The sequence below is a fragment of the Capricornis sumatraensis genome, chromosome 20 (assembly GCF_032405125.1).
Source record: "Capricornis sumatraensis isolate serow.1 chromosome 20, serow.2, whole genome shotgun sequence".
Taxonomy (NCBI): domain Eukaryota; kingdom Metazoa; phylum Chordata; class Mammalia; order Artiodactyla; family Bovidae; genus Capricornis; species Capricornis sumatraensis.
The window spans coordinates 8,359,269-8,371,662 of NC_091088.1; the positions used below are offsets into that span (position 1 = coordinate 8,359,269).

The window sequence follows — 12,394 nt, forward strand, 5'->3', positions numbered from 1 at the left end:
CATGGCCCAAGGTGGCTCCAGCAATTAGGACCTGGGTTCTACCCCAGGATGGAGTCCTGAGCAGGGAGAACGGGATTCAAAGCCTCAGCTTCCTGAGAAGTGTGTGGGGTGGGGGGCGGTGCCGGGGTACTGGCAGCCTGAAAAGGGAGCAGTAATATCCCCTTGGTGGTTAACGGGGACCCTGCAGCCCCATGCCGCCCTGACCACACAGGGAGCCATGTGCAGACCGTGCTTATGTACAGAGGATTTTATTAGGGACTCTCGGGGTGGGATGCCAGGAGGCCCGGGCTCAGTTGGCAGCCAGGGTCTCCTGCACCCACGGCATAAGTGCAGTGACGCGGGCGTACACAGCGGGCGTGGATGTGGAGCACGTGCTGCTGCCCCAGGACACGATGCCCGCCAGGGTCCAGACTCCGTCCTTCTGGCAGACCAGGGGGCCGCCAGAGTCGCCCTGCAGGAGGAGACAGGACTTGTGTCCAAGCCGGAAAGAAGGTGCCAGGGCCCCGCTGTGCCCGGACCTGGCCAAGTCCGGGGGGTGCAGACCAAGGGCAAGTGGGGGCCCAGAGGTTGTGCACAGACACTCGGACCTGCTCAGATGGCAGCTCTGCCCCCTACTCCTGGGGGGCCTGGGGCAGGGGTTGATCCTCTCAGCCTCCCCATCACCTGTAAAACGGCCTGAAATGTCCGCTTTGTGGGCATAGTGTGAGATTAAACACCCCTGGAAGCCTCACACCACACCCGGTCAGGGCCAGCCCACGTCAGGGACATCTCCTGGTGCTGGTCCCTGCGTTCACTGGGGCACCAGACAGGGCCTGAGGTTAAATAAGGCATGGCAGAGAGGAGTGGGCCTCAAGGCCTGACTGGTGTGGTGGTGGGGAAGGGGCAAGGAGCCTGTGAGGGCGGGCAGGTAGCAGGCAGTACCATGCAGGAGGAGACGCCGCTGGCCCCCGCACAGATCATCACGTCGGTGACCCGGCTGCCCCAGTACTTCTTGCAGTCGGTGTTGGACACGATGGGCAGGGTGGCCTGCTGCAGCTTGTCAGGGGTCTTGAGGGCTGGAAGGACAGAGGGCGTGGGGTCAGGGCCCAGGGAGAGGAGACCAGCGCCCGCCGGAACCCTGCCCTCCCGCGGTGTGATCCTCCTCCATCACGACGGTCGTGGGTGCTGAGCGCCACCTTCCAAGAGTCTGGGAGGCGGTCCCTCTCCAGTTCCACACCAGGCAGTGCGTCTGTGCTCCCAGCACAGTTGGGCAAGCAAGTCCTGCCTCCGAGCCCCTGCGCCCCGGGCCGGGCCCTGCGTGTGAGCGGAGGCGCCGTCCCTCCTCCCCAGCCCTCCTCTGCCTGGGGACGCTGGGGGGACCCAGGGGGAGCACTTCCCTCTTCTGCCCTTTCCTGGCTGCTTGTGTGCTTAGTCGCTCAGTCGTGTCTGACTGTTCGTGACCCCAGGGACTGAAGCCCGCCAGTCTCCCTCGTCAGTGGAATTTTCTGGCAACAGCACTGGAGTGGGTTGCCATTTCCTCCTCCGTTCCTAGGTGCTTGTGTCCTGTTAAAGGACCGGCAGGCTGTGGCTGGCACTCAGGCCTAAACCCGACCTGGACACTGGGCTCCGGGTTCTGACCTCAGGGTCGCTGGACACAGCCGCCCTCCTCAGTCTCAGGGGCAGTCTGGGCAGTCCGTCTCCACGGAGGTTAGAGGGGCGCGACACTTGCTGGAACTCAGGTGTTTCTTCAGAAGCTGACTGTTCATGTATGTGTTATTAAACCTTATTTTTATTCACGTTTGATAGGTTTTTAATTGAGTGTTTTTAAATAAAGAAATGGGGAGGTTGATAACTGTAAAGGAATTTACGACCAAAACATCTTTAAACAACCATGTGTGTGCCACTTGGCGACTCCTGGGCTCAGGGAGCCCCCACCCCAGACCCCCAGCTGGTGGGCAGAAAGGCTCACCGTTGTACTTGGTCTTGCCCCAGCCTGTGGTGGCGCACAGCATCCCAGCAGGGAAGTCCTCGTCGGTGCTGGGCAGGCACACAGCCGACACGGTCTCTGAGAACTGCGCAGGCGTGGCCAGCTTCAGCAGGGTGATGTCATTGCGGACCGTGAGAATGCTGAACTTGGGGTTCTTGAAAACCTGCAGGGAAGGCCCAGAAAGACAGCTGAGGCCCTGGGGTTTCTAGACCATCTCCTTTCCTGGCGATCTGTTCAGTACAAACGGACACACAGGAGCCCAGAGTGAGAATCCTGAGACTGGCTCGATCCACTTGGCTCCTGTCTCTCAAGGGGCTGAAGGGTCTTCCCTTTGCCCCCTCCCCAGCCCCAGCCTGCAGCCCGGCGGCTGTCCCTTGGCCCACCCAGCGAGGCCTGTGCGTACCTTGCCAATCTTCAGGACCTGGGTGTTCTCGGTCTGTGAGCCCTGATCAAACTCTCCGGCCACAACCACGTCGGAGGTTCTGGGGGAATCAGGTGGTGGTTAAGGACTGAGCTTGCGCCCTGCTCCCCTCCCCCCGCCCAGGCCGAAGCCAGAAGCAGAACCCTGAGCTCTGGTCCTCACGTGACCCCGCAGTGGGCGGCGGTGACCACCCAGTCCTCGCTGATGAGGGAGCCCCCGCAGAAGTGGAAGCCGGTGCTGTCCTGCAGGAAGATGGGGAGGGTCAGCGCGCGCTGGACAGCAGCAGCACCGACCTTGGCAGCGGCCCTCTGCCCAGCTGAGCCCCTGGTGCCTCCGCCTCATTCACAGAAGCCCCCTCACCTGCAGGGACACCTGCCAGGGCCAGGAGCCGGGCACGGCGTCCTCCCCGTTGACGATCCTGGCGAGGCCACTCAACACAGGCTGGATGGCGGGGACCCCGCAGCCTGGGGAGGGTGACAGGAGGGTGAAGAAGTGCTAAGACCCAGAGCCAGTCTGCGGAAATCCTCGCTTTTACTTCAGATGTCTAGGCTGACCCAGAACCCACCGCCACACTCCCCGCTTCTCCTGGCACCCTGTGGGCTCAAGGATCCCCTCACACAGCCTACCGACTGCAGGAGCCCACTGTGGATGCAGAGGCGTGGAGCCGCCCCCACCCAGGGCCACCCTGCCTGAAGGAGAAGGGGACAGGCTGAGACAGGGGCTGTCCTGCCTGGACTCCGAGGCCCGCCCCTCCTCGCCGGGAGGCCTTCCACCGGCCCCCAGATCCCATTTCCTCAGGATGCTGGGGAGCAAGCAACGCCACCTCACAAGTCAAAGCTCACTTGTTAGACTGGTGGGGTCTGGGGGTCGTGAAGTTAAAATCTGATAACCCCAGCCCCTGGGGAACCCAGAACGCTGACAGCTGATGGGGAACGTTGTACACTGAAATCTCTATTCCCAGAGATTTCAGGAACTCTCCATTGTATAAAGTTTTAATTATTTAATAAAACAACATTTTGATTCCATGCTATAAAAGGACACACTGAAGAAAACAGAAAACGGAGGACCTGAACGGTCACAAAACAATGAGAAAAGGCAGGTGTACTTCATGTGTCCGGGACACACTTGCTGTTTCAGGACCAGCTGAGTTCTTGGCACCTGTATACAGGTTTACAACTCGGTGGCAGTGAGGAGTGTTGGGCAGGTACAGCCCTGATGACCACCTGGAGGCCATATGGGCCTTGCTACAGGCCCAGTCCAGTGTGGTCTGCCCATGTGGACAGACCAGCCCCTCATCACCAAAATACACATCATCAACACAACCTTTTTTTTTTTTTTAAACTGGCCAGAAGATTCAGTATCAACTGTGATGTATTCACCCAGCTGAGTGCTCTGCAGCGATTAAAGTGAATGAGCTGGGTCTCTGCATTAATGGGAATAAATCTAAAACTACATAGATAGGGAAAGGCAGGTTGTAAACCTGATGTAGCAAATGATACAGTTCATGTAAGTTTTTATAAATATTATACTGTGCTGGTGGATTTAGAAACGTGTGGTAAATTTGAAAAGCCCGCACAGAAATAATACACGGTGAGTTCAAAATAGGAATCACCTTCTGAGAAGGAGAGAAGGGACTTTAGCTCAAATGGTTCTATGTTTTAAAAAGAAATACCTGAGCAAATCTGGAAAAAAATAACATTTGCTAAAGTCCAATGAAAGGTACAAAGATGCGGTATTATTTTCTGCATTTTCCACTATTTTTTTTTTTTTTGAAAGTGCCTCGAACAGTATAGTCCCAGGAGGAGGCTGTGGGAGGCTCTTGTGACTACACCTTCACTCTGCCCACAGCGCCCCAACCTGAGCCACGTCTGGGGCCCCAGAACTCGGTGCAGCTCGGACTGGACTTTTCTGCTCCAGGCACAGGGTGTGAGGCTCGGGAAGCTCCCAAAGGCCCTGCCTGTCAGGGTGAGGCCCAAGCGGGCAGGGCAGGCCTCCGATCTCCCTCCTGGCCAGGCCCGGTTCGCTTCAGACAGAGCCCCTCAGCCCTCTAATGGGGCCTGGCTTGGGGCCGTCAGGTGCCCAGGGACTCAGGGACTTCCTCAGCCACCTCCCAGACCTGGCCGGCCATGGCCCTGCATGCTAAGTCATTCAGTCATGTCCAACTCTTTGAGACCCCGTGGACAGCAGCCCACCAGGCTCTTCTGTCCATGGGATTCTCAGGCAAGAGTACTGGAGCCCGTTGCCGTACCCTCCTCCAGGGCATCTTCCTGACCCAGGGATCGAGCCGGCGTCTCTCATGTTTCCTGCATCGGGAGGCAGGGTCTCCACCACTAGCACCACCTGGGAAGCCCTGAATGCACCCTGGCACTCACCGAAGGCGGCCCCTACAAGGGCAAAACAGGAGAGGAGCCAGAGAGGGGCCATGTTTCTGCTGCCGGGGGATATAGGGCGCCTGCCCTGGGCTCCTTTTATATCATATGGGACCCCAAGGGCTCTGCCCAGCCCGAGAGCCACCTCCCTCCCGTTATCTAGGAACCTTGGGAGACAGAGGGGCCAAGCCCCCCTGTAAGCCTGACTGAACTGGCTCTCAGCCTCAGACATCCCAGCACCTGGGAAAAGGGCAGCTGCCCTGGCACAACGTCGCCCAGGAGTCTGCCAGGGCGCTGAGGTCAAGGCCAGTGCCCAGGCTGGGAGCTCAGGTCCTGCAGGGCCCAGCTCGGGGCAGCCAGGACACAGGGCAGTGGGTTCTGCTCCCAGTGCGCCGGGAGGATTCCCAGCTCCTAAGTACAGGCGGTCCCAGCACTGGCTGCAGAGAATCCCAGCAGGTCATCACTGGGGGGCCCTGGCTTCTCAGCAAAGAGTGCTTTCAATGTGAAACTCATCTAGAAGCACAGCATCACACAGAGATGTTGGGCCATCCAGAGGTCACCTCAAAACCAGCCAGCTTCGAGCCTGTGTGAGGGCGCGCGAAGGAATCACCCCCACGGCTGGCCACAGGCAGGTCGCAGGTTGGCAGACATGTTGTCCCGCACCTGCTGCTAAGCTCAAACACACATTCTCTCCTCCCGTGATACCTCACAACTTAAGGAACTGGTGATTGCACGAAACTTGAGTTTCAGATAAGATGGGGCTTTGTTTTAGCACCATCAAGTGATACACTGAGGAAATGGCAAAGAAAGGATGTTAATTGTCACAGAACGAGAAGAGGACAGATGTAGGTAATACGCCGGTGGCGTTTGCTGTAAGCCAAAGACTTTCCAGCACCATGGACACGGGTCCTTCTCTCCCCTGGGCCAGGGCCTGGGGTGGACCCCGGGGCAACCGACAGGGGCAGGGCGCAGGGCGCCCCTGCCCTCGTGGGGCCAAGACCCCAGTGAGAGACACAGAAGCGAAACAAGCAAGAAAAGAACCTGGGGGATCCGAGAAACCAGGAGAGGGCCTGGAAATCTGCTGCTCCGGACAGTCCAGCCTGGGCCTCACCGATAAGCCAGTCTGAGAAGGAAAATAAGCCAGCTGGGCAAACTGCGTCTATTCCCAAGACGTCCAGGGCTCTGCGGTCCCGGGGCCACAGGCATTGAGAGAGAAGCTGGTCAGGGCAAGCAGGACAGTGTTACGGGTCTGGATTTGGACTTCACCAGCTTTGAAGTTCTGTCTCCAAGTTGTGAGTTCAGCTTTGCTTTAGAGTTCTCTGCAGGGGGATGGTCAAAATGTTTAAGCACTCCTGAGCAGACGCTCTGGCCAGTGAGAATGGTGGCCATGGCCGGGACAGGCCCACAGAGGCCCTGAGCCCTGTCTCTGAGGGGAGGATTGAAGGGGGCAAACGGAGTGGGGTCAGCAGCTGTCTGGTAACTGGGTCTGCAGCTTTTTGACTTTTTAAGAATTATTATTATTTTTGGCTGTGCTTGATGTTCGTTGCTGCACGTGGGCTTTTTATTGCAGTGTGCAGGCCTCTCTAGTTGCCCCACAGCATGTAGGATCTTAGCTCCCCAACCAGGGATTGAACCTGTCCTCTGCATTCACAGGCAGATTCTTAACCACTGGGCGAGGGAAGACCCACTTTTGATATTTTAACAGGCTGGGTTCAGTCCAGGAAAGTCAGCCCTGGCTTTGAGCAGAAGGAATAATCCATACTGAATTCCTGGCCAAGGTAATTTATGGAAACATTAACATTTGCTGTTTTGTTTTTCCTTCACTCATTCCAAGCAGGTAGCAAAGCCACCTGTGATTTCCTTGCCTCTGGGATTTTTCCAGACTGGAAAGCAGAAGCAGCCTGAGGTCACTGGCTCCTGAGGTCTGTTGGGAAAGTAAACTCTTGGCCAAGTAGAGTTCAGGAGGGATAAGGCCTTGGCAGGGGTGGGGCGGTGGCGGGGTGTTCACCACAGGGGAGGGGGCGCTTCCCTAGCCCATACAGATTTTCCAGACCATGAGGTGAGCACCCCTAGGATGAGGGTGACCGTCTTGTCACAAGGAATGACAGCCTTTGCCACTTGCCTAAAGCCATTTCCCCCTTTTTGTCTTCCAGGAGGGTTCCCCTGGAAGGTCACCCCAGCCAGCTCTCGGGGGGAGGACTCTGATGAACAAAAGCCAGCAGAGGCAGAGGTGAGGTGAACGAACCCCTGCCCTTCCCTTCATGCACCTTGGCTGACTCCCGTGCAGAGGCGGTGCTTGGCCCCTTGGCTGCCGTCCTCAGATCCAGAGAGGAAAGACCCTGACCCAGAACCACACCATCACCCAGGGCTAAGAGAAAGCCTACACCTGCACACCTCCAGATCTCTGCTGTGTGAGAAAAGCAAATCTCTGCCGCTGAGCCACTGTCAGCCAAGTGTTTTATTATGAAAAGCATCTTCAGCGACGCAGAGTAAATGTGAAAATGGTCCCGGGTATCTTGTTTTCCCTGCAGACCTACTCTCCACTGTTTCCATCCTGCTGGCCTCCAGCAAGACTGACCTTCAGGGATGAGACTGCACGACAGCGTCCCTGCCTCTCTGGCTTCCTACTGGGGTCAAGGCCAGAGACAGGGGAGGAGACAGAAGTCAACTATTTATTCTCTGGGTCCCCTCCCTGAGAGGCTGCTGTGGGTTGACACAAACGACTCTGTATAAAATAAGCTACAGGGGGCAATTCCCTGGCAGTCCAGTGGTTAAGACTCTGCTCCCACTGCAGGGGGTATGGGTTCAATCCCTGGTCAACCCCTGGAAGAACCATGGTCAGGGAACTAAGATCCTGCATGCCTCAGGGAGGAAAAGAAAAAGAAAAAAAAAGCCACAAGGACACATTGTACAACATGAGGAATACAGCCAATATTCAACAATAACTACAAATGTAGCTGATAACTATGAAAGTGAATGATTCCCTGGTGGCTCAGATGGTAAAGCATCTGCCTGCAATGCGGGAGACCTGGGTTCGATCCCCGGGTCGGGAAGATCCCCTGGAGAAGGAAATGGCAACCCACTCCAGTACTCCTGCCTGGAAAATTCCATGGATGGAGGAACCTGGTAGGCTACAGTTCATGGGGTTGCAAAGAGTCGGACACGACTGAGCAACTTCACCTTCACCTTATGAAAGTGCTTTTACCATCTGAGCCACCAGGGAAGCCAATAACTATAACTATAAACAACTATAAATATAAATAGCATTAAAAAATTATGAATCCCTATATTGTATACCTGTAACTTATATAATACTGTACATCAACAATACTTCAATTAAAAAAAAACAAAGAGCTCTGAAAATGGATGGTGGTGATGGCTGTACAACAGTATGACTGTACTTTGCACCTTCTGAATTGTACACTTAAAAATGATTAAGATGGAAAATTTCATGTTATTCATATTTTAGTACAATTTTGAAAAGTGAAAAAAAAACCAGTGATATCCCTTCACAGCTATAATTTTTAAAATGGAAAATAAGCTTTGGTGAGGCTGTGCAGAAATTGGAATCTTTGTACATTACTGGTGGGAATGGTGCAGCTCCTGTGGAAAACAGTCTGGCAGAGTCCCAAAAGATTAAACAGAGAGCCACCATGTGACTCAGCAATTCCACTCCTAGGTACACGATCCCTAATCTTTGGCCCTGCATCCAATTTAGGACTAACTGCAGAAAGCTAAGTGTGTATTCCTAATCAGTCCCAAAGGATGCCTGGGTTCTAGTTGGCCCTCCTCCAGCTTCCCTGTGCCCACACCTCCTACGGGTACATCTGAAGTGCTCCACTATAAAGCATTTCCTCTCCTCTGCTTGCCTTTGAGTCTCTGCCAAACGCAAGTGATGCTGCCTGACTACCTGGGTATAGCAAGCTCTGAATGAACAGTCTTTGCTGGTCTTCATTTGGGTGGTCTTTACTGATTTCCACAAAGGCCAAGCTTCTGTTGGCGGCCTCCTCCTTGCTTGTCGCCCTCCCTGGGGGCCAGGTAATCATTCTTGCATTTCCAGCCCCACTGACCTTAGCCCTGAGCACCTGCATCTCCTTATGGTTTCCCTAAGCCCTTGTTGCTGCTACTGCTAAGTCACTTCAGTCGTGTCCGACTCTGTGCGACCCCAGAGACGGCAGCCTACCAGGCTCCTCTGTCCCTGGGATTCTCCAGGTAAGAGCACTGGAGTGGGTTGCCATTTCCTTCTCCAATGCATGAAAGTGAAAAGTGAAAGTGAAGTTGCTCAGTCATGTCCGACTCTTTGTGATCCCATGGACTGCAGCCCACCAGGCTCCTCCGTCCATGGGATTTTCCAGGCAAGAGTACTGGAGTGGGGTGCCATTAGAAAGTCTCTTTGTTAGACTCTCTAGTGAGACTCCTGGCAGAATAAAGAATCAAAGTTCAAATTTCAATCTGTAATAGCAAAATAAAGAAGCCTGCATTTCTTTCCTGTCTGTGTTTAGGGCTGAGAATCACTTCATGGAGCAAAAAGCAAGTGGGATGATAGATGGGAAACAGCCCAAATGTCCCAGCAAGAGAATGGGTACATACAGTGTTGTGTATGAGACTTTCCTGGCGGTCCAGTGGTTAAGATTCTGCCTTGCCAAAGCATGGGGTGTGAATTCCATCCCTGGTAGGGGAACTAAGATCCTACATGTCAAGCAGCATGGCGAAAAGATTAAAAAGGAAAGTTTTTTTTAAGTGAGGTGTATTATACAATATTGCAAAGCAACTATACCTCAAAAAGATATTTCTAAAAAGTGTTATGTACTTATGAAGTGCAATACCACTCAGCAACACAAAGGAACACACTGCTGACACACTCAGGAAGACATCTGGTAGAGTGAAAGAATCCAGACACAAAGACAGCATACTGTATGGTTCCATGCGTATAAATTTCTAGAACAGGTAAAACTAATCTATGGTGAAAGCCATCGGGACAGTGGTTGCTGGTTGCCTCAGAGAAGAGGAAGATGGACATAGGCACGAGGAAACTCTGGGGAGTGATGAAATTATCTTACATCTTGGCTGTGGGTTTGTTACACTATCATCTACATAAGTCAGCACTTATCTGTTCACTTTGGATCTGTGCGTTTCACCATGCGCAAACTGTATGCAGTGTATCTTACCTTTGATGGCAAAGAGGGTTGGGATTTGACCCCCTCAAGAGGAGGAGCTCCCCAACCTGAGGAGACTGCCTTCTGAGATGCCGCCTGGAGGAAGAGGGCACAGTTCCAGAGGCGCGGGCCCGAGCCCTGACAGGACCCCGCGCGGGGCCAAACCCCAGGAGGCGGCCGGGCCCCGCCCGGGCTCCCGGGCGGCCCCGTCTCCTGTCTGAGGGACGGTCCCTGAGGCACACCTGTCTGCGGGCTGGCTCCCGCACGGCCCCCTGAACATTCTAGAGCGAACAGGTGCACAGTGAAGGCTTTCTGACAGGAAGACCACCCGCGGCCGGGGCCGCACCTCCCCCTGGGGCGTTTGTCTGGGCTCTGGGAGTCTACGCAAGGTTTCAGACGCGGGGACGGGCCAGACAAGTATTCGCGGCAAAGGGAACACAGGAAAAGGCTCTTCACTGTACACTGACTGGCTTGGCCAGACAACCTCGGGGTCCAAAGACCCCGGCCTGTGAGGAGGCGCCCACCGCTGGGGCCGGGGCCGGGAGGGCGGCGGCTGTTCCACGCGGAGGGAAAAGGTCCAGAGCCGAGAAGTCGGAGTTGTGAAGAAACACTCCGCCCTCAGGGGTCCTTTTTCTGGACGGGGGCGGGCAGAGCGTGCAGTCTCAAGGACGCGCGCGGGAGGGCACGGCTTGTCCCGCCCCGGCCCGCCTTAGCCCCGCCCCCAGAGGGGTCCAGCCTTAATTCAGCCCCGGCCCGCCTTAGCCACGCCCCCAGCCCCCGGCCCGCCTTAGCCCCGCCCCCAGAGGGGTCCAGCCTTAATTCCGCCCCGGCCCGCCTTAGCCCCGCCCCCAGAGGGGTCCAGCCTTAATTCAGCCCCGGCCCGCCTTAGCCACGCCCCCAGCCCTCAGCCCGCCTTAGCCCCGCCCCCAGAGGGGTCCAGCCTTAATTCCGCCCCGGCCCGCCTTAGCCCCGCCCCCAGAGGGGTCCAGCATTAATTCCGCCCCGGCCCGCCTTACCCACGCCCCCAGAGGGATCAGCCCGGCCCGGCCCGGCCCGCCCTGCAGCTGCGCGACTTCCCAGCGCCCGCAGGGCCCGGGTCGGTTGTCGGCTCCCAAGGCCACCGCCACGGGTCGGCCCCGGTCGTGCTCTCCCACCGGCCGCGACCCAGCCCACTCAGGCTCGGCGGCTGCCTCCTCGCATCTGTGCTTCACCAGGGGGCCCTCCAGCGGCCCCTGGCCCCTCCCCCTGCCTCATGCCCTCCCGGCGCTTGCTGCCATCCAGGCTCGCTCCACTAGGCCTGTGCCCTCCTGCTCCCTGTTCCTCGACACCGGCCCCACCCAGACAGCTAGCAGACTGGTAGATCACAGGTTAATCTCCCCCTCGGAGTGGGGCCCTCCTGCCTTGGTACTAGTAATAATAACAACAATGATTATAACGCCTTGGCTGGTGGTAATGTATATTTTACTGTGTGTGTGTATTTTCAGACCGTTCCATAAACTCCCCACTCCTTTCCCACGGAGGCTCGTAAGGCAGGACTTTGTGTTTCTTTCTTTTGTTTGTTCTGTGCCAGTGGCAGCCTGGTAAGCTCTGGTTGATAAGATGGATGAACTTGAACAGGTGGTGGGTTTCATATGCACGGGGCCCACACTCTGCATTGTTTCATGGCCTGCTTTCCCACCTAATGCATTGTGGCCGTCCCTTCCTGTCACTGGCAGTCCTTTAGAAAGCACGAAGAGCCCCGCTGGCAAGTCAAGAAGGAAAAATAACAGGGCTGACCAACGTGCATTAGGTTAGGTCTGGTCCCAGCACTGCTGAAGATGGGCCAGGCCTTTCATGAAGTAGGACCTGTACTCTAAGCATCCCCATTTTACATATTAATACTTACAAAAGGGATCAGAGAGGCTAAGTAACTTGCCCAAGGCCCTCACAGCTGTTTTGTGCCAAAACCTGTGAACCACCACGCTACAGTCATCAGTGCAATGGAAATGAAAAATAGCCATGAGATACCATTTTACCCATGTGTTTTGGGGTGCTTGCCCTGTGCCTGACGGCCTCACCTTCAAATTTCTCACTCCCCAGTTTCCCAATTGCTGGGAAAGTGTCCTACTGCTCACTGGAAATAGGCCTTGCCTCCTGCTTTTCCACCTGGTGCAGCCTCCACCAGCTCTTGCAGGGATAAGGGCAGGGGCCCCCTGGCTGGCCCTGAGCCCAGTCCTGCCTTTGGATGCCATGTGCTCAATTCTAAGGGCAAGATGCCTGGTTGGGGGGCCTGGCTCCACATGAACAGGCAGTGGGTGGCTTGCCCTCTGAACCATGTGGCACACAGCTCATGTGACTGCGCTGACAGTGAACTGAGCCTTCAGTGAGCCTTCTTGGCCATCCCGAGACCAGGGGAGCATCCTCAGCCCACCGGCCACCCGTGCCCTCACCATGCTGCGGTCCCTGCCCCTCCTCCTCCTTGACCACACTGCCCATGGGGTAC

General features: G+C 55.9%; 1 protein-coding gene across 1 annotated transcript; it reads right to left on the bottom strand.

The window, feature by feature from the left end:
- Window positions 1–289: 289 nt before the first annotated feature.
- Window positions 290–4,811, bottom strand: LOC138096385 (chymotrypsinogen B). The gene is made up of 7 exons (XM_068992559.1): window positions 4,760–4,811; window positions 2,748–2,851; window positions 2,550–2,629; window positions 2,370–2,448; window positions 1,949–2,129; window positions 922–1,055; window positions 290–451 (listed from the first exon to the last, which is right to left on the bottom strand). Exons 1-7 carry the CDS (start codon window positions 4,809–4,811, stop codon window positions 290–292), a joined length of 792 nt encoding a protein of 263 aa, XP_068848660.1.
- Window positions 4,812–12,394: the final 7,583 nt, after the last annotated feature.

Coding starts and splice junctions, on each gene's coding strand:
- LOC138096385 (XM_068992559.1), bottom strand. CDS start 4,811: ATGGCCCCTCTCTGGCTCCTCTCCTGTTTTGCCCTTGTAGGGGCCGCC. Junction 2,130..2,369: donor AGGTCCTGAAGATTGGCAAG/GTACGCACAGGC, acceptor CCTTCCCTGCAG/GTTTTCAAGAACCCCAAGTT. Junction 452..921: donor GCGGCGTCTCCTCCTGCATG/GTACTGCCTGCT, acceptor CTCCTCCTGCAG/GGCGACTCTGGCGGCCCCCT.